Consider the following 27,871-nt stretch of genomic DNA (forward strand, 5'->3'; position numbering starts at 1 on the left):
CAGAACATGAATTTTGACAGGTTCTATCAAATTAAAAAGGCTTTAACATGGTACAGGCTTCGACTCAAAGCCAAAAACAAAGCCAGCTAAGTTTTGTTGTTTTTAAAAAACCCTTACACCAAGTAGACTGCATTAATAGTGGCTACTTTTAAAAATAAAAAGTATTTGAAGACTCTATTAATACATATATAAGTTATCACACTTCTCAAATTTCTTACATATATTGCTTTTCAACTCACATCAGGATTGAGGTTGCTGACAAGCAGAACAGAATTTCCGGGTACACCAGGAACCCCAGGAATTGCCATCCTTCCAGTGACAGCAGAGGTTGTGATGGTTAAAGGACCAAGAGCTCCAGGAACAGCTGGAACTGAAAGACCTTTACAAAAATATCAGATATAATTCATTTTTCTAGTTGTCAGGAACATTAATTCAGTTTCAGAGAGAAAAAAATACATACACACACACACACACACAGAGGAAGTAAACGCGGTAAGGTCTTAATGTCATCACTTGTTGACTTTTTTCTCAATAGATCTACTGAGGGCCAAGCCTTTCAGGGTTACCTCACTGAGCAAACATCTCTACATTTCACTATACAGGTCTCTAATGTGCAGAGCTAACAATCTCCTCAGGGGGAGAGACATATACAGGAAAAAAGTACAATACAAGATAGAATGTGACAGAAGCACAGAAGAGTTCCTTAAAAGTACTCCAAGAAATTCAAAGAAGGAAGAGATCACTTTCAGATTTTGCCCAAGATGGGCGTGTAGGCATATATATGGGTTTGTAAAGCAGAGAACCTTCCCTGAGGGTGATGTTTTTTGACAGATGGAGATGAGAAGGAGACTTGTTCCAAGCACAGGAGATATATCAGAAGTACAGGCTCAAAAAGTAGCCTTCTATTGGGTCTATTTTCTTCCAAATGAGAGACATTAATGGCCACAGACTAAGAATCATTGCACTCTCTAGGAGGAAGATATAAAATACCATTATTCCCAGCACTTTCTAAAATATTTACCTTAGCAAATTTATCCAAAAAGTAAACTGTTAAGCTATTTTTATCCTAATTGTTCAGTCTCTTAAAAAAATTGGTAAAAAGTAATAACTAATAATAAAATAATAAATAAAAACTTTTGAATTTTTCCAATCCTATAAATGTCAACACTGGAATTTTGTTCCTTTCCGTTTTTTGCCTTGGTATTTACAATGTGAAAAAACTATCAACACTAGACCCAAAACGCATCCCAAAACTTGATCTCACTGGCCAGACCTCCCATATATGAAAGGAAAAGGCATGAAAGATTATTATGCTAATCAGCTTTAACACTGGCTAGGAAACGAAGGGCTGTAGGAAGTTAGCAGGGCATTTCAGCAACTCCTGTTTGAAATGATTTAAAGATTGTACCTTTCAATAGCTACATGAAACCCAGTGACAGGAATAACCTTGGCCTTGGCCACACTATGGACTGCTCTATTTAGCTTTTTAAAGAAAGAGCAAACAGCACAATCAGTTGAGAATTGCAACGTAAGAAAAGTCTTGAGCACCGTACCCCCTAGACTAAGATTAGAGATCGTCAGTCCTAGCCAAACAAACATCCATGATTTTCCAACTATCAGGCAGGCAACCACTACTGTCAAAGGTGTTAAAGGTGTTAAAGGGGGGAAAGTGGATTAATTTTATTTGGAAATTTTAATATATAATATTTGGAAAAGATAAACAAGAGTCTTATCTAATGAACGATGTGAGAAAAGGAATTTCATTGTTCTGCTTCCACAGCATTATTGGGGGAGAAAAGGGGGGACAACACCGGGACCATGGGTTTCCCCTTATTCAATTTATGTTTAGGGTACATCCTGTCTTAAATAGGAACTAGAGGCTGGGATGTGACAACCCCTCATAAGCTGAGATTTCAAACAAGGGGCAAAGTTCTCTTGCATCTGTGCATGCCTAATGACCTTCATGCATATTAACTTACACACCCATGCATAGATTATCCCTCTATTTTCTGAACATGGAACCCATGTTCAGGACGGAGAACATGCTAAGGAGTAATGTATAGTGGGTGGATTAGAAAGATTATAACCTGGAAGAGCTGAGACCAATCCCCCAGCTCTGAAGGGAGGGACCAGGAATGACTAACCCCATAAAAAGCTCAGTTTGGCTTCTGTATGATGTGTGTAGGAGCCTATGGGGTACCACACACCCACTTCTTGTGAGAACTGTAATAAAATTTTCCTTCACTCATTCTGGTTTATGTTCCATTTCTTAAGGGAGGATGGCACTCCACATGGTATGCTACTAGGGGAGCAGTGAGCTGCGGCAGCACACTCAGGCTAACCCCCAAACCTACCAAGGAGTAACTGAACCCTGTTTCTTACAACCAAGAAATGTCTCTCTCACCAGATGGTAACCACTAGGTGGGCAAAATATTCCCTTAGAAACATATGACAAGCCTTCATACATTTCTTTCCAAATCCACTGACAGAAACTATCATACTAATATTTATGGAGACTATAACTTTTAAGACTACCTACTGCAGTCAATCCTCAATTATGTGTGCTGATCTCATCTTTTCTTAAAGCTGACTTATCAGCTCCTACCACCTAGAATTTGAATGACAGGGCCCCCGAAGCTGCGGGCAAACAATGCAAGAACTCTAGTCCCAAGGGTTGTTGTTTGATCTTCAGTCTCCAAGAGACATCTGGGAGGTGATGCCATGACATGCATGTGGACTGGATTTAAATGAGGGAGGGCTGTGAATTGGATTTAAGTGAGGGAAAGCTGTGCAAAGTCACCAGCCTCACCTTCTCCTTTGAGCTATCCAGGTCCAGTGGCCAACTGGAGATGGCCTAGGATACGGTGGGGATATTGGCTCTTTTAAGCTAAGGTCTTTAACAGGTCTCAGTTTGACTGAGACAATGCCCATTCAGTGATTATGGTTTAATAAGAATTGAGGCAGAGAATGGCCTCTTTAACTAGTCAAAAATAAATTTAAAAATTTTTAAATCCAACTGGGAGGAGAAGACCCTCAGGGTTTCTGGACAAAACTGAAACAACTGATATTTACATTCATGCGGAGCCAATCAGGGCCCAAACAATGACCAAGTAGGACTTGACCTGGGACTTATTGTTGGCCAATCAATGAGTCTCAAGGGTAAGCCATGTGTAGACAGTCACAAGTTAAATACAATGATTAACTACAGTATACCTCCTACAACGTAATTTGTATATCTCTCTATATTCTTTTTATTCTTTTATTCGCAAGAATAAACTTACCTGTAGCTTGAGGAAATCCAATGGCAGGGGCAAATCCAGCAGCCCCTGCATATGGTGAGGAAATTATACCAGGTGCACCTAATAGAAGAAAACAACAAAAGCAAATTTAATACCTTCAACAAATGAGACTGCTAGCAGAAATATTTTAAAGTAATGATAATCTAGTACTCTGTCATTTCTGTTAACCATCCAGCTCCCCAACTTATGAAGAACCTGCTCAAATACGTGACTGCTGTTGCTAAAGGCACTGTTACAGCTAAAGTCTCTGATGGAGGTAATCAATCTCAGTTGCCAGGTGGTGACTGTGTGATTCGTGGCAGGCAATCACTGCTACTATTTTCATTCAGCTAAATTTGGTGTTAGAAAAAGCACTGATGAGCCAGGCCAGAAATTTATCATCATTTATTGAATATTCCACATACAGTAACAGAAAACATTAAGTGGCTGGAGAGGGACCTAACCCTAAAAAGTTTTTAATTTATTTGAAAAGATAGACTAGGGTGCATAGGAGGAAACATAGTACAAAACATAGTATGAGGCGACAGAGAAATAAGTGCTACTCACTACTGGTTAAGTTTTTAAATGGCAACAAACAATTAGTTACAAAACCGATCATGCCCTTTTAGCCTGTGATCCAATTATTTGGACTATAACATAAGTATATTATTTAATATGAGAAAGAAACCCGTAACACAAAAGCATCTGTAACTATTTTCTCCAAAATAATGAAATGCCAGCAATCATCATTATATCAGTACCTTAGAAATGACTAAATAAATTGTGGCGTTAAAAATAATACCAAAAGAAAACTTAAACATGTCAATACCAGTGAGTGGGAATTGTTTTATTCTTTGTACTTGTATCTCCAGCCTAGTACAATGCCTAGAAATAGTGCTTTCTCTATGACAGCCCTGTGAAATACATTAATAGGAAGGAAAAATTTCCCTCTTTAAAAAAAAAAAAAAGTGTTTATATGTAGAAACTTAAGAATTGAAGTCTTAATCATCCCAGTAGAATGGCAGATGTTAATCTCATTGAGCAGGGAAGGTGGGATGGGATCATGTACACTTTCAATGCCATAAAAAACTCCTCTGAAGAACAGCTGGAACAGACCAGACCCACACCCAGACCCCTGGCCTGGATGCCTTTATTTTCAGAACAAAGGGTTCAGAATCCTGTTCCCTATTTATGGCAGACTGAAAGACATCAAGTGAAGAGCCACACTTTGGTTTAATACTATACATGATTTTTTGTGTGTGTTGTTAGGCATGTAATGAAAATACAGAAGCATTTCAATCAACCAACAAGTATTTATTAAGCACTACGGCTAGGTACTGTACTAGGCTGGAGATACAAGTACAAGGAATAAAACAATTCCCACTTACAGGGGCTGATATGTTTAAGTTCTAAACACAATTCTAAAGACCTGGGAAGGTGCTTGGCTCACAAAACCTGGCTTCTGATTCCTTTCTTTTACTCCTGTTATTCCAATTTTCCTGGAGATGGGGATAAACCATGGCAGTACTTCCTGAACAAATTTCATTCATATCCTTCTATATTCTAGGTTTCAATTCCCCTTATTCTAGCTGATGGAACTTTCCAAAGAATAGGTACAAGACGGAATTTTCCTGTTGGTGCTACTGTCAGTAGGACTGCACATCCAGAACCTGTGCAGCTAAATGCCTGAGGTTAGGTTATGTTGCTCCATAAAACTAGAGCTAGTAGGAAGAGATTGGAAACAGGGGCAAGTATTATATGTAAATTTTGGCACAATAGGCATACGACATATTGCTTAGAGAACTGGCCTTGGAGTCAGAAAGTGGGTTCAGTTTCACTTCCGACACCAACTAGTTATGGGGCCATGCATAGTGAATGCTTCAGGCAACTCCTGAGTTGATATTGATACTGAGTTTCCATGCTGGGAGTGACCCAAAATGATAAAATCAAAGAGCTAGACCAAAATTTTGGTACACATGATTCAAATACAACCGTCTACTTACGAAACAGGAAACAATGTTACATTCCAGGGAAGAATATTCCGTTCTAGGAGCTTGCCACCAGGGAAACAGCATTATGAGACAGTGGTCTGTAAATTTTTGGTGCTATATAAATGAACTGATTATTTACTCTGCATATATTTGTACTTATTAACTTTATATCTATTCTGTATGTGTACTTGTTGTTTCCTCCATTTGAACACAAGCTCCTTGTAAGGATCATTTCATTCTTTGTCCTTGTATTCACAGTTCCTAGTATAGAGACTGGGATAAAATAAGCACTGAACTTGTTGACTTCTGAGGTACCACCTCACACTTATCAGATTGGCTTTATGACAAAAAAGGAAAATGACAAATGTTGGAGATGTGGGAAAACTGGGACACTAATGCACTGTTGGTGGAGTGGCAAAGTGATCCAACCATTCTGGAGAGCAATTTGGAACTATGCCCAAAGGGCAAACTGTGCACGTCCTTTGATCCAGCAATACCATGTCTAGATCTAGAGTCCAAAGACAGGAGGATCTATTTGTACAAAAATATTTCTAGCAGCTAGTTTTGTAATGGCTAAGAATTGGAATTTGAAGGGAGGCCCATCAATTAGGGAATGGCTAAACAAGCTGTGGTATATGACTGTGATGGAATATTATTGTGCTCTAACAAATGACAACCAGGATGATCTCAGAAAAACCTGGAAAAGACTTACATGAACTGATGCAAAATGAAGCGAGCAGAAGCAAGAGAATATTGAACACAGTAACAGCAATATTATATAATGAGGAACTATGAATGACTTAAAAAATAGGCAAATTTTTAAAAATTGTTTTAACACGTAATTGGAGAAAAGGTAAAATATTATATAATAAAGCTTGCAAAAAAAGAAAGTTATAAGCAAAAAAAGCCTTGTTGACTGATGATGTAATGCTTCAATGGTTCTGTGATCTCAGATATGGTTACTTCATCCATTGCTGATGATAATCCATGAGGCTCACGGAAACGGAGATTTTGAGCTGGAAAAGAACTCAGCTCTAACTCCTGTATTTATTTCACAAATGAAGAAACAGGTTAAGGGACTTGTCCATAGCCACAAGGGTAGTAAGTGGGAGAGCCAGGATCTGGACTTAGGTCCTATGTCTCCAAGTTTAGGCTTTTCACAGAGAGAACTGAACTCAGACAGCAAATGAAACCAAGAGAACTCAGGCCAGACACCTGGGACACACCCACACACAGAAGACAGAACATGGATATTCCTGAAAAGGAGTCTTAGAAACAAAAATTGTACTGATGTAGGGTGTGTGTGTGCGCGCGCACGTGTGTGCAGGGAAATAAACTGCCACACATGGGCTTGAATTTGCAGAGGGAAAAGTGGAGCTGTAGGTGAAGTTGGACAGCTCACTCCTTATATTGCTATATTTACACTGCACTGCAAACAGATCTAGAGATTCAGAGATGAAATGGGTGTGCGTGTGTGTGTGTGTGTATGCGCGTACACACATAACCTGAGATGGGATACTAGTAGATTTTACAATGAACCAGGAAATGACCCTACAGAAGCACAAGCAAAATTCTTTCTAAACTTGACAGCTGGGATATTTGCTTTTAGGTCTTTTGCCTTAGCACAGTTTCTGGCACATAGTAGGTGCTTAAAAATGCTTACTGACTCAATGACTTTTTCTAGGTCCTATTATATGTTACTGTGCAGTTTGTGAGCAATAGCAAAACCTGAAATACACAACCTGGTAAAGCTTCCCAAGATGGAAATAACAGAGTCAGAATTAGCCTTGAATACCCTTTGAATAACCCAAACAGCATCCTCAACAGCTGCAGCTAGAAAGCAAATCCATACAGAGAGCAGTTGGTTCTGATAGGGTTACTAGGAAAACAGGTTAATGTGAATGTTATTTTTTGCTGCTCAACTAAGTTATTATCAGGAGAGATATGGGCCAAGGCTCAAATAGAGCAAAACAAGAAATAGGCGAAGATTTTGGTTCATAGGAAAATAGATAAGAGGGGAAAGATATTCCTGAAAGCCTATTAAAGGGCAATCGTAACATCACACAGCAGATTCTTCCTTTTTCACCATGGGAGGAGAGGGTACAAGGGGCGTTTAAACTGACCAGAAATTACAGAAAGGCTCCCAAGCAGCTCCACCAGCTGAATGGACAGACTGCTTCCTCTAGAATCCCACTCACCCAAGAGGCTCACGAGATGAGAAATGGGCAAACAAATGCCACCAGAGGGGAACAGCAGGGTCTTTTCCTCCACCTCACATTCGCTCTGAGGCATCTACTTATTGAATATCTATCTCCGTCTTTCTCATGAGTCTGCTCTCTCCAAATACAATTTAATTCTAGTAAGCACAAGGCATTTGGGATGTGACTCCACTGTGTAGGAGCAAAATGAAAACTATCTCGGACTCGATCTCATTTCACCATTACAGTAGTTCTGTAAGCAAAGTGCTACCGTTATCCTCATTTTACAGATAAGGAAATATTCTTGGAGAGATTAAATGGCATAGTCATAGATTTATTAAATGTCATAGGTGGGATTTGAACCCAGGTCTCTATTACCTCAAAGCTGGGAAATTAATCAAATCTCAAAAGCTAATTATCTGGAATAGTGCTATGCTTTCGGAGGAGGCAAGTATCACTGTGGACTAGGTAAGGACTCATTTGAACAAAAAAAAAATCTACATTTTGGGGTGAAATGTAATACAGTGAAATAAGCACCGGACATGTTTGGAATCAAAAGATCTGGATTCATATCTCTAATCTGCCACTTATCATGTGACCTTGCACAATCCACACCTCTGAGCTTTGAACTCCTTATCTCTAAAATGAGGGCACTAGGCTGGATAAATTCTAAGATTCCTTCCAAATTTAAAATTTTGTGATTCTGTAATTCTAACTCATGTTTTGATATATCCCCCCTTAATATGGAGACTTTAGAATTTTGCAGTTCAAATTGTCTGATCAAAGCAGGATAAAGCTTCTCAATTCTATTAAAATAGCCAAATCATCAGTGAAAATTCCATCTGCTTTAAGGATGTCCTACAGGAAGGGATAAAAACAATAGAAAAACACACAAAACCTGACATGACAGCAGGACATCTATACATCTATTCACAATGTTACATTTAGCAGAGGAAAAAAAAGGCTGCCCTCCTACCTACTTAGGAAAGGCAATACCTTTTGTGATATTTTAATGTTGCTAGAAGGCATTTGGTGACCAAAACATCATTTGTAATAAATATGTACAACTCCAACCATCCCAAAGTCACAAAAAATTGTGGCAAAAAAGAAGGAAATCTTTAAATTGAGAAATGATGAACACTAGAATTTTGATACACTAAAAAAACAATACCATATCTTCCTACATTAAAGAACACCACTAATTCCTTTGCCTTTAGGAACACAAGTAATAAAAAACATTCTAAAAAGCACAACAGTAGAAACTTCAAATTGTAACTTTTCCCAAAGAGATGGTACAGTGTGATGAGACAGTATGGCCTCAACAGAAACTGAGAGTCATCAGAAAGGCAATGGACAGGTGCCCAGCTGTTCTGAGCAGGCTGCACATATTACAATCATAAAGGAGAAATAAAATACAGAGTGTCATCATAGAAGTAGCAGTGAAAAAGATTATGGACAAGACAATAATGAGGGATACTGCTTCACTGGTATCTCCACGTCAAGAGTTTCTGAGGAAGGTGCCAAACATACTGGGCAGAGCTCCTTTGGAAAACTTATAGAATATGGACAATAACTGCTCACTAAAGGCAGGCAGGCAGGCAAGCAGGCATGGATGGGTTGGAATCTGCACTGGTGGCAAATACCCTTAGCTACGAGACCAAGTCAAGTCACACAGTGGAATGCAGGCACATCTAAGGCATCCCAAAATGGAAAGAAAAATGGACTCCTAAGTTGGAAAACCTGGGTTCAAACTCAGGCTCTGCTACTTAATGTGTGATACCGGGCTACTGATTTCACGTGTTTTATTCAGACCTAAGTTTCCTCAGAGGTAAAAGGAGGGGTTTTAGCTACATGATCCTTAATGGATTCATCCAGCTACAAATAGCCAATGATTCTTGAATACAGTCCAAAAACAAATATGAATATTTAAGGAACATTTATGGTCAAATTGCAACTCTTTGCCCCTCATTACTATAACCAATCCAAAATTATATCAAGTTCCCCAAAAATGAAACAATCTCCACCATTTTACATATCCTAACTCCACAGCACTTAGCTGTACTGTCATGCACCATGAAAAGTCAAGTACTAACTGAAAAAAAAAACTGATTATACTATGTAAAAAATAAGCATAAAACAACATTTCTGTTTCCCTTAATTTTTTTTCTGTTTCAGATTTTATTAATGTGACAGTACTGTAGAAAGTATGTTTGTAGAATTGTGAACAGAAAATTATCTTGTATCAGATGTCACAATGAGCAATGCTGCCCTGGTGAATTGTGGATCTTTAAGATATAGCCATACTTTTGCAATGACTAGATATAATATAGGAATTACCAAAAAAAAATTAACATACACAACACAAAAATCTCTATTACCAAATGTCTATCAAAATGGTTAAAATCTTAGACATCATGTGCTTCTGACACAAACAAGCACTAGCTCATGAAATCAGAGAATATGACTATTATTTACTGATTTGTAATCCTATTTTCTATCATCACTTGTTACAGAAGCAGTTATTTTAAATGGATCTAGTCCAGCAAATGAGATCCATACATTAGGTACTTATATAAAAAATGTATTCAAATGAAATAGGCATTTTAACAATTTGGTAAGCAAAATGCTTCACCTGGGCTAGATTTTAGTTTTAAATGAAGGCCTTTTACATCAAGATGCAGCTTGAAAAAAAAAAATCAAAGATTATTAAAACAGGGAAATTAAATTACTTCATCTGAAAAACCAACTATACTCAGAAATAACAAATCCAGAGGCAGACAACAATTGGCCTATAAAATACTTTAATATGGTTTCTTCCTTTATTTGTAGATATGTTAATAAATCCAGTTTGATTAATATGAAAGAAAAGATTTCAGGTATACATTTTCACTAAGTGTCAGATCTTAAAATTATCACTTGATAATATTTCTCATCTATTTTTTTAAATTTCAAAATGATAGGAAAGCCAGTGGGTAAAGAAAACTATCAGTCTAGTATTACAGCATGCAACTCACTTGTGACTTGGAAAAGAATTACTCACCAAAAGCAGCAGCCATAGTAGGATCAATGGATGGCTGGCCATCACCAGAAGGAAGGTCAAGGCGAGTGAAATCTCTGCTTTTGTCATTATTATACTTCACATTAAGGCTGGTTAACTTGGAGAAGTCAATACGCAGAGTGCAGCATGCATTATAGATATTCTGGCCATCCAGAGCCTAAAGGATTTGAAGAAAGGTACTGAGTTTTGGGGTAGTGTTAATTAGCATGTCAAACTGTCTTTTAAAAAAATGTGGACTGCATTTACTTGCTGCATGTTACCATTCAACTACTGTGGGCCTCAGTTTCTTCTTCTATTAACCATTACTCACCCCAAAATATAACAAGTCCTCTCCTTTCTTGAAAGGAAACATTGTGCAGTATACAGAGCTCCAGGCCTGGAGTGAGAAGTTCTATGTTCCAAACCTATCCTAAGATGAAAATTGTGTGACCCTGGGCAAGTCACTTAACCTCTCTGGGACAGTTTCCTCATCTTTAAAATGAGGGGATTGGACTCAATGACCTTTAAGGTCCCTTTCAACTCCAAATATATGATCCTACAGAACTCCACAGGACATTTCACCCTTAATTTGAACAATGCCCATTAAATAATGTTCAAATTAAATTATTCTGCCACAGAATCTTCTTGTCCTGAAGAGTCTTTAAAATGCTTTGGATAATGGGGAAATCTCAGAATGTGAGAAAAGGCTACTTTTCCTCCCTTTGATTTTCTGTAGCTTACATTCACAGGACCCCTTCAAATACAGCTACATACTACAGTACTTAATCAACTATTAACAGGAAGGGTAACTTCCTGAAGGAAAGTTAACAGGATTCTGAGCTAGAAGAGATCTCAGAAAATGCAAGTAGGTGATGTGGTAGACAGAGCACTAGGCCTGGAGTTTGGAAGACCCGAGTTCACATGTGGCTTCAGATTTGCCTGTGTGTCAAGGCACTTATTAGCAATGTGACTCTGCACGAGTCATTTCTGCCTAAGTTTCTTTAACTGAAAAATGAGGACGACAGCAGCATCTACTTCCCAGGGCAGTTGTGAGGATCAAATGAGATAATGTTTGTAAAGTGTTTAACATATAATAGGTGCTTAATAAATGCCTGTTTCTTTCCTTCCTTTCTTAGAGAGAATTTAATCTAAACCCTTCATTTTACAGAAGCAGAAATAGGCCCAACAACTTGCCGAACATCATTAGATATTAAGTAGCAGAGCTGGGTTTCGTCAAGCAGTCTTTCAATTATGTAACATGCTGCTTCATAATTAAGGTGATTAGACACTAAGTCATTTTTTTGGAATGATGCTATGTTACAGCAAAGTATAAGAAGTCACTAATATTGATGAATTTTTAATTTGTGATATAACAGTTTATGACTAGGTCTGAATATGAACATTCCTACAATATTTCTAAAATATGGCAGGCAATATTCTGAAAATATGCTAATAAAGCAGGGGTACTACCCACTGTGTCTACCTCACAAGGTTAAATGAGTATTTTAAAAAATTGTACAGCACAAATCAGATGTAAACACATACATATATATATATATATCTATGGGGGGGGAGAGAGAGAGAGAGAGGAACATCTACAACCACCTTATTCCAGATCCTCTTATTCCTCTTAGTTTGCATATCTCATCTAGGATAAGATAAAACATAGGGTGTCTTCTCAAAATACTTGAATAGTGCTGCAGTGCATTTCAACAACCTTAAGTGTCAACTACGTGCAAGGGTAGGAAGATTTGTACCAAAGAGATTACCGAATTTCACAATTAATTGTAATGCCATCAAACTTCATGAAATAACAGGTATATATCATTGTGCCATACTTCAAATTATATTATCTTGATATATTTCAAAAAATGTGTCAAAAAACAAAGAACAGAAAAAAAAACCTCCCAACATTTCTAGCAAGGACTAAAATATCTGTTTAAACATACAAATTTACCTAAATATTTACTTTGAAATAATGGAAAACTGCTAGAGATACAAAATTCTGGTCAAATAGACTAAAGCTCTAACCCATGAAATGGCAAATGTCATATCATTAAGACACTAAATAATTCTAATAGAATAACAATGGAAACAATAAAATGATCTTTCTTCTTATTCATTCTAAATAACTCTTGGTCATGGTTACCATTTTGGCATAATGTGCATTCAGTGGCTCAGCATACTGAAGCAAGGCCTGAAACTGATTGTTCTTTGTAAAGGTGATAATCCTCAAGACTGTTCCAAACTTGGAAAAAATCTGAAAGAAAAATTACAAATTTGGATGAAGTATAGTAAAAAAATTAAAACACTGTTAGTGATTTATGGATATGTCTTTAATTAAGAAAGTGATGTTAATAATTGCTACAAAGCACTATTTCTTCCTATTTTAAAACTAGAAAGTTGCCTCCAGTAAAAATCTTGCCCAAAAAGATATTGAAATCACACCCAAGGTGGCAAGAAATTTTTAAAGCTCCCATGTAAAGTAAATTAGTGATTTCAGAGCAACACAAGAGTAAATTACAGGCTGAATATAATGGAAATGGCTGACTATATAACCTTATGGCAAAGGAGAATGTGGGAAGGGACATTTTAAGATTTAGCTATTATATGTGATTTTCCTTCTTTCTCAGGTTGTCCCTAAAAGGTAAATAGGAAAGGAGCTGTCTTGATGTTCATTTCAACTTAGCAAAGATATCCTTTGCACCTAGATTGTGAATAATATAGGACCAAAAAAATACAAAATGGGGTATGAAAGATACATGATATGATCTCTGCCTCTGAGGAATTTATAACCACACTAAGGAGAAAGAATACAGGAACAATTAAATAACACAAAACAGTATATGCTTACAGTGCCTGTATGCGTGCATAAGTTAACGAAGAGAGATAAATAACATCTGCCAGCTAGAGATGCTGGCAAAAAAGATCAATAAATCAGTGAAAGTGGGATTTGACCTGAAACTATGGCAGTTCAGTGGTAGAGGAGTGACATAAGAATGATTAACAAATGACTGGATGGGGGTGGGTGGATATGCAGGGGAGTGACAGAAAAAGGGGAAGAGGGATGAGTTAGAGTTGATTCCAAGTTTCCAAACAGAATCACTAGAAAAAACAGAGATACCAGTAGAAATGTAAGTTAACAATGAGACATGGGCATATTTTATTTGGGGGGTGGGAGGGTAAGGTGGGGGGCAGGGGAGTATTTGACTGGGCCACGGCTAAGCTTAGGACCTGGATGGTAGCTGGGTGAAAATATCTTACTGTAATGTTAATGGAATAGGAAGATCTTTTCCGTCCATTAATAGGCCTACGTAACCTGCTTTGAGCTCTGGCCCAGCTGACCGAAGTGGTGGAGCATGAGTCACATGGAGCCCAGTGTGGGAGGAGTTTGCCAAGAAGAAAGGGAAGGCGAGGCAGAGCTGAGGGACAGAAGCTAGTTTGAGTGAGAGAGGGAGGAATTTTCCTAGGGGAACTTATTTGTGGGGAAGCCTAATTTAAAGAATACTTGGGATGTCAGTGCTGCCTGGACTGGGGAGGTGTACAAACTTCTTTGTTACCATGGTAAATCTTGCTTTCTGGTGTCTTAATAAATGTTTTGGTTTTGTCTTGGAGGAAGAGAACTTATTATATTTTGTGATTCTGCCCTGGAAATACGTCTGCATGTTCATAGTGGCTGCCATGGGCATCATCGCATTGGCGTTACACTGGCACTATGGAATTAAAGCACAGGTCAGAGGTACAGAGGTTGGAATCATTTACTAGGAGATAACAAGCCATTGGAGAACAAGATGGACTATAAAAAGTGTGGATCAAAATCACAATACTGGTATCTATATCTAAATTTAAGGAGAAAGACAAGGAGCCAGCAAACAGGAAAGGAGCACCATTAGCAATAAGTGGATCAACAGGAAAACAACTGTTTTAACCGTGGTGGTGGACAAGGCCAGACTGAACAAGACGGAAGAATGAATGCTGGTGAAGAAATGAAGGCTGAAAAGAAGTGATGGTTATATGAAAGCATCAGGGGTCAGAGGAAAGTTTAGGTAGGAACACTTGAAGATATCTGCTAGGTTTTTCAGAACACAAATTATGTTGTAAATCTTAAATAGTCATAAAGTTTTCTAAGTATCAAAGTAAAATGCATCAAGGATAAAAAGATGAGAAAACATTCATAAATCTGTGTCAAATGTTTAGCATGCAGCAGGGAAGAAGGAAAAAAAAGACAAAAAGAAAAAAGAATTAAAAAAAAGAAACACTACCAAAAAAAGACAGAAAAATAATTCTTGCCTTTGAGGAACTTATAACCTATCATTTCGAATGTATTTCTAGTGATGGCAAATATGAAAAAATTTCAAGATTAATTTTAACAAAATGAAAAGAAAGTAGCTTTTCTCCTACATTTGGCATAGATTCATTTTAAAATTTGTATAATTACTGCAACTTTTCTTCGAAGGATATCAGCTGAAAACCTGCTATGGAAGGTCTTGAATACCGAATACATGGAATTCTAATACTGGTAGAAAGACAAGCATGACTGCTAAATCCTCATATGGAAGAGTTCTTTTTATTCATTTCATTGTTTTGGTTTTTTAAAGAAAGTATCATCCCATATAGGTATAGAATCAGACCAATAATTTGCTTTTGAAGATAATGCTTAAAGTGAAAAGGTGACAACTCAGATCTAAAAATACCTAAAACCTCAAAAATTGACAAAAATCAACAACAGAGAATGAATTTTTGCTTCCTAAGTTTTAGTTATTAATGTTTCCTTCAAGTGCATGTATGCACAAAGAAATGTTTTGTCACTTTTCTGATTATCTTTGGCCAGTGGCAACTTATATTTACTGATAAATGTAGAAAAACAGTACTCTGCCATTAAAATAGAAGGGTTCTGGCTCAGACATCAAAACACTCATCCTTCCTTGGGAAAGAATTTTTCTCTCTCACACATACCCACACCCACGAGAACCTCCACCCACCCCGCCTTACAATGTTACGCACATGTTTTTCACACCTAGGGAACCACCACCACTGCCATTCCTAGAACAATGGGACAACCTGACCAACCCGACCAAATGTTACCATGGTCATTGTAGGTACCCATAATCAACAGATCCACATCCCCCAAGTCACCAAGAACAGTCTGTAGAATCACACTTCCTGAACAAGAATCTTAATGGTAGTATTTGAGGAAATCATTACAGCTGGGGAAGGAACGCCTTCTCAATTCTCATTAGTTATTACTAATTCTGTGAGTATCACATTAATGACAGCTTCAGGCATTATTTTTATGACATATTGTAGCTTATTCATTTATACAAAATAAATTTGGTCTCAAATCATCCAAATGTATTTACTTTAAGAATTTTTCCTTTTAAATTCAGGAGCTATTTTACTCTAATTATACCAACAAACTTATTTCACTGCTTATCAGTATGTAAATCTATGTACTCACAAAAACCTAAATATATCTTATAATTATATTGTTTTTCAGATAAAAGTGGATTAATCATGCATTAAAGATTAAACACCTGATGAAAGTAATCTATTTTATTTGAGATAGAACTTGGCAGAAATTGCTAAGAAAAAGAGATTACAGGCATTTACTCATAAAGGGCTTAACAGATTAAAATATTTCTTACAATAATAAGCACCATGGTAACAACTTATTTACAAAAGCTTTATAAGAAAAAACAAACCAGAATTTTATATTATTAGTATTATTGATTTTTTAAAATTAAATGTCACCATAGTTGTTTCCTTTCTTATTTCTCCTCACCTGATAGAGTACTTCAAGAGTGACAGGGTAAAAGAGGTTTTCCACAATTATTCGAAGAACAGGGCTTTGCCCAGGAAGAATTCCACCTTCATTGCCTGGGGCTGCAGTAAGGGCCAGACTTCCAGACTGGACAGCATTCACTGCTTGCAATGCAGCTTGAGCTCGCTATCAAACAATACAAAATGAGAATTCTTATAAAATCCAGCCACCAAATATGCAAACACACAAGTAAAGCAGAAATTGTTATAAGGTAGTATTTTTTTTTTTACAAGTTAGGTCCATCTGAGTTCTGGTTAAAATCCCAAAGACTATTCAACTTAGAGAAAATCATCTAATTTCTCTTTGATAATAGATGTGAAAGTAGTCCAAGGGGACAATTTCTCCATAAAGATTTTATTTTTATTTTATTTTAGTTGGAAGAGGAGAGACCAGAAGAAGGTAGTGGCCTCAAAAAAAAAAATCTCCCAACCTAACTTTTGGCTTCTACCATCCAAACCCTTCACATCTCCCAATACGCCAAGTGGTAAAATTTAATTAATGAATCAAAAAATGTTTTTGTTTCTAAGCAAAACAAGTAACCTAGAGTGCTAAAATGCTAAATATGGCATATACTTATTTCCCTCAAAATTTCCATTGCTTTCCCAACTTCATGGTTAAAAACTAATAAACTAAAAACAAAAACTTAAGCTTTTCTTCCTTCCAAATTTTTATATTGACTCATTTTCTCTAAATGGGAGTCTAGAAAAAGATAATGCTTCCTTTTACTTAGCTCACGGAAGTAACCGGAACCTGAAAGTCAAAACACCAAAAGGTCTTAAAACTAAAGATTCCATTATAAATTACAGGTAAAGTAAAACTTCAATTAACCAGACCCCAATTAAACCATTTCATTAGCTTTCATTACCATTTAATTACACATCACTTTTTAAAAAAAGCTAGAAATGACGAAATTTCTTTAAAATAAATCCTTGGTAACTTTCTGGGTATACCTAGGGCCAAGCCAATGACATGGAAAGTCACCACCAGTATCACTGAACAAAAACAAAAAACAACAACACAAAAAAAGGAAGGTAATGAGGCTGCAGAAAAGTTAGTATGCGGCCTAACTAAGCCAGACTTTTCTTGGAGGACAAGAAATGGCTGTGAGTTAGAAATACCAACTTTAAAAATAAAAATTCAATCAAATCAGTAAGCATTTATTAAATACCAACTATATGCCAGGCAAAAGATAGTCCTTGCCCTTGAGTAGTTCAAAATCTAATAATCTATTCTTTTCGTAAGTGATAATTCAAACAATACACTTAGCTTCAAGTCAGCATTACATGTACAATAAAAAAAAGTTGAAAAGGCATTCAAGAAGTTGCAGTCAGGAATCAATTACACAAATAGCTGAACTTGAGCAACTACATAAAGAAGAAATCTGTACGATTTTTTAGATAGTCAATGCTCTTTCAAGACCTCAAAGATAAAAATGGTCCCCTCCAAATGGAAAGATCAGAGATGGTACTACGGCGAAAGCAATTCGCCGTTCAGCAGCATTTTAAGGTTTTCAAAATGCATTCCTCATGACAAATTTATGAAATAAGAATATTATTACCCCTATTTACATATGAGGAAACAGAGGCCAAGGGACTTTTCCATGGTCACAATGCTGAGGCAGAAATCAAATCCTTACCTCTTCAGTTCTAAGTTCAGCATTCTACTCACACTGCCTCTCAAAAACTGGTTAAATGGCTAGGACTTGTGCTTAGCAAACGCTTATTGAATAAATCAAATCACAAACAAAAGATGTTTAAAATAATCCAAAAAACCTTGTTACACTAAAAAAAAAAATTTTTTTAACCACATTACATGAAGCACCCTATGTTTCTCAATCTTTTGTAGCCATATTTTTTCAAATTTCCTTGTGGCAAATGAACATGTCTCCCCTTATAACTAACTGTTGTGGCACTACAAAGAAATTTCCATCAATCCAAAAATTCAGAGAATATTTTCCCTAAAAACATAGATAACTAATGAATCATTTGAGAAAAAACTAGGTAATGTCAATTAAAATTTACTGTCAATGGAGCTTCTAGTTCATCATATAAGAGATTCAATTCTGGCTTCACTGGTATAATCTATTATATTCTGTATGTATAATTCTGTATTACATTGTATCAGAAACACAAAGGGGATTATTAAATTCTTCTACAGTTGTAAAAGTGAATTGGGAAAAGGCTCTTCCCGAACATCTTGAAGACTTCTCATCATTTAATTTAAGGATTTCTTCTGACCAGCTGATAAGCTACTAGGAAAGCCAAAGAAAACAGCCTGTACTACCAAACTTAGCTGCTAATCTAAGAAAGTTTCCAATGACATAGAGCTGACTTACGTAAAATATATGCCATAGAACCAGTCTCCAAACGTTCTATGTTTATATTATGACAAAGTATAGGTCATACTTGGAAGTTACAGCATACTTAGAGTTGTGTAGCCTTCTTAGAAGAATGAGAGTCATTCTTATCTCTGGGGGAATGACTAACATTCCTATGAGAGATGTCTCGTTTCATCTTCACAACAAGCCCAAGAGGTAGGTGAAGTTATCTATCACTCTTGCTCCAAAGGACAAAGTCGTCCATTATTACATGAGGCAAAATTCACAATGAGACTTTCCTAAGTCCAGGTCCAGCACACTGAACTAGAAACTATCAATAACTGTATGAAAGACAGCTCTAAATCACTATGTAAATTTAACAGCTTACACACCAAAAAGATCACCGTCAGTGACAAAACACTGAATACGGCAATGCTGGACTAGCTACGGAAAAGCCAGGAACACTAACACACTGCTGACGGAGCAATGAGTCCATCCAGCCACAGACGACAACTTGCAATTATGAAAGAAAAGTCATTAAGTATTTATACAAGCCGGACATATCCCTCATGGCAATCAAAGCCAGAATGAATAGTCCCATATATGTCAAATAGGCATAGCAGTTCTTATGTGTAGTGTCAAAGAACTAGAAATATAATGTGGGCATGCATCTTTTGGGAAAGAGCGGAACAAAATAGAATATTATGATGCTGTATACTACATAAATGAGAAATACAAAAAATGTGGGGAGGACAAATGAATTTACACAGAGTGAATAACCAACAAAATGATGTAAAAAATTACTACAGTAACAATACGAAAATGAAGACAAATGCTATGTAACTGTAATGACGAATCTTGGCCCTGAGAACAGATGAAATAATGCACTTCTTATCTGAAGAGGTGAGTGGGGTTATAAAAATGCTATGCTATGTATGTTGTCAAATGTAGTCACTGCATCCCCAGTTTTAACTTTTGTTTGTTACAAGAGAAACTCACTTGGTAGTGGTGTATACAGGGTAGAGGACAGAATATATCCAGAAACTCCTCTCATAGGATCATAGATTTAGAGCTGGAAAGGACCTTGGAGATCCTCAAGTCCAATCCCTTTATTTAAAGATGAGAAAACAAAAGTCCAAACACAAAAAGATATGTCTATGGTCATATATCTAATAAGTGTATGAGTTGGTACTGGGACTCAGCTTTTTCAGACTCCCAATCCAAAGTTCTTTTCCCTAAGCCACATATGATATGAAAAGCAATCACCTTAGAGCAGCTAGCATAAGAGCTAACTAAAAAGCCTCTTTCTCTCCTCAGATGGAGGTGTCAGTGACTAGGAAGACTGCGCATTCCACGTTACTTCTAGGAACTTACCTCAAATATTCTAAGATAGGTACAACTAACTGAAACTTTCTTTTAATTACATAAATCCTTGGAATAAAAATTTTAAGACACTGTACCAGATATAGTTTATAATAAAACAAAAATATAGGAATGCGAGAGTCTGTTTTGTGACCTCAAGCCTACAGACATGTGTTAAGGGTGGAATAACTTAATAATAAATTCTACAGGGTGTAAGACAGTTTTAAGTTCAATTAATAAGCAGTGAAAATATAAGCCAATCTCAATGTCTCTGAGTTCCTTATTTGGGGAAAAAAAAAAGTCAGGGGGATATGAGGTGGAGAGTGGGTGGGGAAGAAAAAATGACTTAGCTTCCTTTCAGCTCCAAAATTCTAGTCTTATGTCATATACAATCATTAAAATGTTTCTAAAAAAATTATTTCCTCATATTTCTTTGTATCTGAACACTGGATCTAGAGCAGAAAGTCACATTCAAGTTTCCTACTTTTCAAAGCCAATTAATACCCAAATATATTTTCTAATTAGATTAATGCCATATGCCCTAATGAACATTCTTAAAGTGAAAGTGTCTAATACTCACGGCTTGATTAGGTAGATTGTCAGTCTTAAGTTCTCTGTGATTAGAATACTGAATATAAACAGGTTGACTTCGGAGGTGAGGAGTAACTGGAGTGTAGTAGTTCACCATAGTAACAGCAGCTTCCTCAGAAGCCATTTCTAAGAATGCCTGCAAGCAACACAAAACAAATTTTAAATTTTGTAATACGTTATAAAATTATTGTTACTTCATTCTCCTTATTTGTTACTAGGACACAGGAGATATTAAACAAATTCGGTTTATGGTTTGGGAACTGTTCTTTCAAACCTTATGTTGACAATAATTTGATAAAAAATAAGAGTTTTCATTTTCAAAACTTTTTCAGAATTCATTATTTAAATGTATAGTGCAAGTTACATTGCCTAGAAATTTACTAACTAGAAACCAATATTTGAGATACCTTTTACACCATATATTTAATTTAGGGACCAGGGAATGGAACTGCACATAACTATAATCTGCTTGTTGTCCAGTTGATAAGGGTAATGTTATTTCCTAGTCTTACTATTTATTTGGTTTTGGAGGGTGGGAGAAGTTAAATACCTTCATTATGAGGTTCTTGCAAAAATGGTGATATAAATATATAAATTATTGGCCTTTCACTTACTTATAGGCCTTTGGAAGACTAGCAAACCTGTCTTCAAGTTGGAGAGGGCTCCTGGCATGCCCCTCCTTCTGTCCTGGAATTCTTGCTAGGAAGGGGGTAATGACCGGAAGTAATTGAGGTAGAAATGCTGGTGGGAACTGGCATACCCTGAATATCCATAACCTGTTCCCTGTAATCTGCCAGAAGAATTTCCCTGACAGCACCTCCTCACTATCTGGCACCTTTCAATCTCATCCTTTCCCTCCTCCCCCAAATGATAGTTGGAAATCCCTGAAATAATTAGCTATGCAAATGCATATAATATATAAATAAAAATAATAATGTCCTATACAGAGCCACTTCAGTCAAGTTAAAATTCTTAATCTTTTTAGTGAAAAAACACTAATGTCAAGCAATAAATGAATAATGCATTAGGTGCTGAAAAGGGACAACTATTGTGGAGGCTGTTTAGTGCCTCCTCTTCATCTCCTCCCTCAAAATTCTTCCTGTTTAACGGCTGGTTACACAAAGTATTGTTAAAACAAATTATTTGTTTGTATTCACATCAGTTCCTTCATTTACCAAATCAGATACCAATTACTTGGCTTCATTTCTCTATCAAAGAATTTAAAGAAATACTTGATATTTATTTTTAGTAATTAATTAATTTATTTTTAGTTTTCAACATTCACTTCCTTCCCCAAGACTGTGTGCAAACTGATATAGGCTCTACTTACACATTCATATTAAACATACTTTCGCATTAGTCATAATGCAAAGAAGAATTAGAACAAATGGGAGGAACCAGGAGAAAGAAGAAACAAAGCAACAAAAGAAAAGGAGCGCAAGCAGTCTGCTTCCACCCGCACTCAGACTCCAAAGTTCTTCCTCTGGATGTGGGCAGCATTTCCCACCGCGAGTCTTTAGGAGTTCATACTGGACATTTATAATATACTTTTGAGGTATCATGCGGTTTTATATCTTACACAGGAAAGCACACACCGATGTCTTTAAATAGTAATGCCAAGAACCTCTAAAATAAACAAGAATTTCCTTTCCTATAAAAATGTCAACGTGGCGCAGCATTAAATCGTCAGCATTAAATTTTTACATACCTGGCTTTTTCCCTTCAACATCAAGAGATTAGTTACTTTGCCAAATGGTAGACCTAATGATATGACCTCTGTTTCAGTAACATCACTTGGAATTTTACGAAGATGGAGAACACGAGAAGGAGAGCAGGGAGATCGATCTCCTTTAAATTTCTTGCTGTCATTCCCATTAGCTAAAAGATACAAGATTTTAAAAAATATTCTTACTTCATGCTCTCATTATCATACATTAGTCATATCGAGTACTCATAACTGTATGCAGTAAAACCATACATCTGAAATTCAAGGAACTATTAAAAACTTTCTTTTAAGTAAAATACAGAGATGTTGTGTTTTTACTAGTACTCAATGTACAGCTACATGAAGTCTAAATTAAAATTAAAGAGGACACTGCAAAAACATGAATATTAATCCTACAACTTTTCATCATGAATATTCAATTTTGCCTTTTTCCTCTCTTTCCTATTATAATAAAAAAGTACACAATTAAATTCCATCATCATAATCCTGGCAAATATCAGCAATAACAACTATTTTCCCACAGTACTCTAAGATCAAAAGGATTTTTCTGAGTTTCTACTCATCATAAACTTTGACTAATTTGTCCAAAGTAAAGTATCTACAAACGAAACCATTTAAAAAATGTCATTTTGGGGATGTGGTTGTATTTGGATACATCATTTGTTCTTATGTAATGATGAAATTAATTATCTATAGCAACCTAAAACTTAAAATCAATAGTAGCTCAGAATGGTACCATACCTTTATAATGTGATTTCTGCACATACTAAATCTAAAAAGCAATTCTTTATGACCTTTATGCCGGATAACATGACAATACCAGGTTTTATGGGAGGATGAATGTGTGTGTGATACACATATAGCACAGAAGTCAACCTGCCCCTAAGCTGAACTGTCTTCTTCCCAAAAGCAGTCTCCTCTCCTAGTTTGGTCCATTCAAACAATAGTTTCACCACTGACCCTTTCATAGGCTCCTAACTGTGAAGAATCTCCTCTGCCTCAAGCCTTTCTCTCCAACTCTTTCAACTCTTAGTTCACAATGCCTGCGACACTGATTGGTTCCATTCCTCTCATCCCAAACGAATCAAAGCCCTCAGTTCATGGATTTACTGAGAGCCTTTTAATGACTATCCTTCAACTCCAATTTCTCCCCATTCTAATCCATGTCCTACACTGCCTCTGCATTAATCTTCCAAAACCACTTTCCATCCAACTGCTCAAGATCTAGTTTTCCAACACAAGGAGAAAAAAATTACAAACCTCTCAACCTGACATATAAAATTTTCTCTTCTACTTTAAAACTTTAATTGAAGCCTTCTCTCTCCAATGAATATACCTCAGCCCTTGCAACCCTTCCTTTCTGAGTACATTGATGGGAACACTAACTACTGCCATTCTTAAACTGAGTTTTCATTCCTGGGTTACCTGCACCATTGCACTTCATCACTCACGTTACACAGCACATCAGCTGAGCCTGACTCCTGCATGACAATACTGTAATAATAATGACTCACTATTTCATGTCCACAATATCTATTCCAAATCTCTACTTTCAACTCAACCTCATACCAAATGCCTGCTTCCATTCATAAGCAGATGATCTCTCCTCCTATTTCACATTAAAAAGAACAAGGTCAATCCTACGAATTCCCTCAACTTCTCTATGCAATTGCTCAAAATTCCTCAGCAACAAATCCATTCTCCTCTCTTTCCTTCTGGTCATGGAAAAAGCAACACTTTTCATTAAGACTACATAGATAGGAGCCAAGATGGTGGCTGGAAAACAGTGACTCGCTTAAGCTCTCCCCCAAATCCCCCCAAACACCTGTAAAAAATGGCTCTAAACAAATTCTAGAGCTACAGAACCCAAGAAATAACAGAGGGAAACAAGTCTCCAGTCCAAGACTGCCTGGATGTTCACTGGGAAGGGTCTATTGCACCATGCTGGGAGCGGAGGCAGCCCAGCGTGGGCCACACCAGGACAGACCAGACTGGGAGTCAGGCAGGCAGAGCAGGACTTAGGGCCCTGAATCACTGAGCTGTGACAGTTACCAGATTCTCAACCCACAAATGCCAAAGACAACTTGGCAGGTCAGCGAGAAAACTACGGGATCTGGGTGAGAGAAGTGCATGGTCTGGCCCCAGTCCCAGGGGCAGTGGAGGTGGGGCAGCAGTAGCAGAAAGCCCCCGCGGCTGCTTCCAGAGCTCCAGCACAGACTGCTCCCAGTCCCAGGCCCACCTGGTGGGAAGAATCAAGAGGTAGATCATAGCAGGAGTGCAGGGTTTGCTTTGCTGGTGCTGAGGCTGGGTTATCTTGCTTTACCGTGCTTGGATCTGGGTTGCAGTCCTGACTGGCAGTTCTTGGGGGAGGAGGAGTGCGCGTGTGGCAGAGCTTGCAGTGATTAGAGTAGAAGTAGCTCTGAAAACAGCAGTGCAAGGCCCCTAAAGCTTGGGACAAAGTACTCTCCACTCTGAAAGCACTCATACGCTGACAAAAAGCTAAAGGGTCAAGTAGTTGGCTGGGAACATGAGCAGGCAGTGAAAAAGAACTCAGACTATAGAATCTCTATTTCTTGGTGACAAAGAAGGTCAAAAGACACAGCCAGAAGAAGTCAACAAAGTCAAAGAGCTTACATCAAAAGCCTCCAAGAAAAATATGAATTGGTCTCAGGCCATGAAACAGCTCGAAAAGGATTTGGAAAAGCAAGTAAGAGAAGTAGAGGAAAAACTGGGAAGAGAAATGAGAGTGATGCAAGAAAATCATGAAAAATAAATCAAGGACTCGCTAAAGGAGACCCCAAAAAATAATGAAGAAAATAACATCTTAAAAAATAGATTAGGGGCAGCTAGGAGGAGCACTGAGTGGAGCACTGGCCCTGGAGTCAGGAGGACCTGGGTTCAAGTTGGCCTCAAACACTTGACACATGTACTAGCTGTGTGACCTTGAGCAAGTCCCTTTAACCCCAATTGCCCTGCCAAAAACCAAACCAAACAAAAAACCACAAAAAAATAGACTAACTCAAATGACAAAAGAGCTCCAAAAAGCCAATGAGAAGAATTCCTTAAAAGGCAGAATTAGCCAAATGGAAAAGGAGGTACAAAAGACCACCCAAGAAAATATCACCCTAAAAATTAGAATGGAGCAAGTGGAAGCTAGCAACTTTATGAGAAATCAAGAAATTATAAAACAGAACCAAAAGAATGAAAAAAATAGAAGACAATGTGAAATATCTCATTGGAAAAACCACTGACCTGGAAAATAGATCCAGGAGAGATAATTTAAAAATTATTGGACTACCTGAAAGCCATGATCAAAAAAAGAGCCTAGACATTATCTTTCAAGAAATTACCAAGGAAAACTGCCCTGATATTCTAGAACCAGAGGGCAAAACAGAAAATGAAAGAATCCACTGATTGCTTCTTGAAAAAGATCCCAAAAAGAAAACTCCTAGGAATATTGTAGTCAAATTCCAGAGTTCCCAGGTCAAGAAGAAAATAATGCAAGAAGCCAGAAAGAAACAATTTAAGTATTGTGGAGACACAATCAAAATAACACAAGATCTAGCAGCTTCTACACTAAGGGATAGAAGGGCTTGGAATATGATATTCTGGAGGTCAAAGGAGCTAGGATTAAAACCAAGCAGCAAAACTGAATATAATACTCCAAGGCAAAATACGGATTTTCAATAAAATATAGGACTTTCAATCATTCTTGATGAAAAGACCAGAGCTGAATAGAAAATCTGACTTTCAAATACAAGAATCAAGAGAAGCATGAAAGGTAAACAGGAAAGAAATCATCAGGAACTTACTAAAGTTGAATTGTTTTGTTCCTACATAGAAAGATGATATTTGTAACTCATGAGACCTTTCTTAGTATTAGGGTAGTTGAAGGGAATATATAGACAGAGGGCACAGGGTGAGTTGAACAAAGAGATGATATAAAAAAATTAAATTAAATTAAATTAAAGCGTGAGAGAGAAATATACTGGGAGAAGGGGAAACAGTGGAGAGACAGAATGGGGTAAATTATCTCACATAATAGTGGCAAGAAAAAGCAGTTCTACTGGCAGGGAAGAGGGGGCAGGTGAAAGGGAATGAGTGAATCTTGCTCTCATCAGATCTGACTTAAGGAGAGAATAACATACACACTCAATTGGATATCTTACCCCACAGGAAAGTAGAGGGGAAGGGGATAAGAGAGGAGGGATGATAGAAGGGAGGGCAGATTGGGGAGGAAGTAATCAAAAGCAAACATTTTTGAAAAGGGACAGGGTGAAGGGAGAAAATTGAATAAAGGCAGACAGGACAGGATGGAGGGAAATACAGTTAAGTCTTTCACAACATGACTACTATGGAATTGTTTGGCATAATGATACATGTGGCCTATGTTGAACTGCTTGCCCTCTCAAGGAGGGTGGGTGGGAAGGAAGAAGGGAGAGAATTTGGAACTCAAAGTTCTAAAAACAAATGCTCAAAAAAAGGAGTTGCTTTTACATGCAACTGGGAAATAAGATATGCAGGCAATGGGGTACAGAAATCTATCTTGCCCTACTAGAAAGTAAGAGCAAAGCGGATGGGGGAGGGGGGGAGGGGGGTGAGAGAAGGGAGGGCAGACTGGGGAAAGAGGCAATCAGAATATATGCCATCTTGGAGTGGGGGGGAGGGTAGAAATAGGGAGAAAATTTGTAACTCAAAATTTTGTGGAAATCAATGTTGAAAACTAAAAATATTTAATAAATAATAAAAATATGGGAAATAAAAATAAAAATAAAGACTATATAGATAGGTCCTTAATTCCACTGCTTCCTTCAGCTTCCAGGACATTACTCCAGTAGTCATTACCTCCATTCACCTTCAACTATCCTTCTATTTTGGCTTAATAATAATGATGATGATAATTTACATACAAGCTTACTCAGGTTCCCAAATTCTCTTAAAAAGCAAATAAAACGTTCCTTCATCCTTTTATTCCTTTTAGTTACTCCTCTTCCTTTAGTTTCTTGAAAAGATGGACTGAATAAATTCAAGGCACTTCATAATCTGGCCCAACGTAATTCTCCCACTACTTTCCCATACAAACTAGCCACTCCAATCAAGAAAATTTCCATACTAGCTGAACACACATTATCATCTTCACTCCCTATTCCAATTCTTGGCTGATGTTTCAAACTCAGTATACACAGCTTGTCTCATTTTCCCCCAGAAGAAATTCCCTGACGACTAACGGCCCACATTGATGTTCTCAACTTTTTATTATGTACACTAGAGATCTTATGATACAGAATAACAAAAACTGAGAAAACAGAGATAGGAATAAGAAAGGGATTTCTCAGAACTCTTTGAGGCTTTCAAAAAATCTTTACAATGTAAAATTGTACATTATGAATTTCATAATCCTAACCAAAATGTTTGAAATCTTTCTAATATTCTGCAACAACTCACTGGAACTATGCAATAGGGAGTTTACAAAGCAAAGAACTACAACTACAGTTTACTACCATTTCTATATACTGAGGACAAGCAGTATAATGAGTCTCAAATGCATAA

At 37.1% G+C, this 27,871-nt stretch overlaps 1 protein-coding gene across 2 annotated transcripts in view; it reads right to left on the reverse strand.

The window, feature by feature from the left end:
* Window positions 1-27,871, reverse strand: part of PTBP3 (polypyrimidine tract binding protein 3) — a 108,344-nt gene that overhangs the window by 16,466 nt on the left and 64,007 nt on the right. For both annotated transcript variants that reach the window (XM_036741772.1, XM_036741773.1), the window contains 7 exons: window positions 22,304-22,473; window positions 20,585-20,731; window positions 16,287-16,451; window positions 12,654-12,764; window positions 10,508-10,682; window positions 3,282-3,359; window positions 240-379 (listed from right to left, as the gene is read on the reverse strand). In XM_036741772.1, the coding sequence (XP_036597667.1) occupies window positions 240-379; window positions 3,282-3,359; window positions 10,508-10,682; window positions 12,654-12,764; window positions 16,287-16,451; window positions 20,585-20,731; window positions 22,304-22,473 (986 nt within the window). The remainder of the gene's footprint in view (window positions 1-239; window positions 380-3,281; window positions 3,360-10,507; window positions 10,683-12,653; window positions 12,765-16,286; window positions 16,452-20,584; window positions 20,732-22,303; window positions 22,474-27,871) is intronic.

This window comes from Trichosurus vulpecula, chromosome 1 (assembly GCF_011100635.1).
Source record: "Trichosurus vulpecula isolate mTriVul1 chromosome 1, mTriVul1.pri, whole genome shotgun sequence".
NCBI classification, from domain to species: Eukaryota; Metazoa; Chordata; class Mammalia; order Diprotodontia; family Phalangeridae; genus Trichosurus; species Trichosurus vulpecula.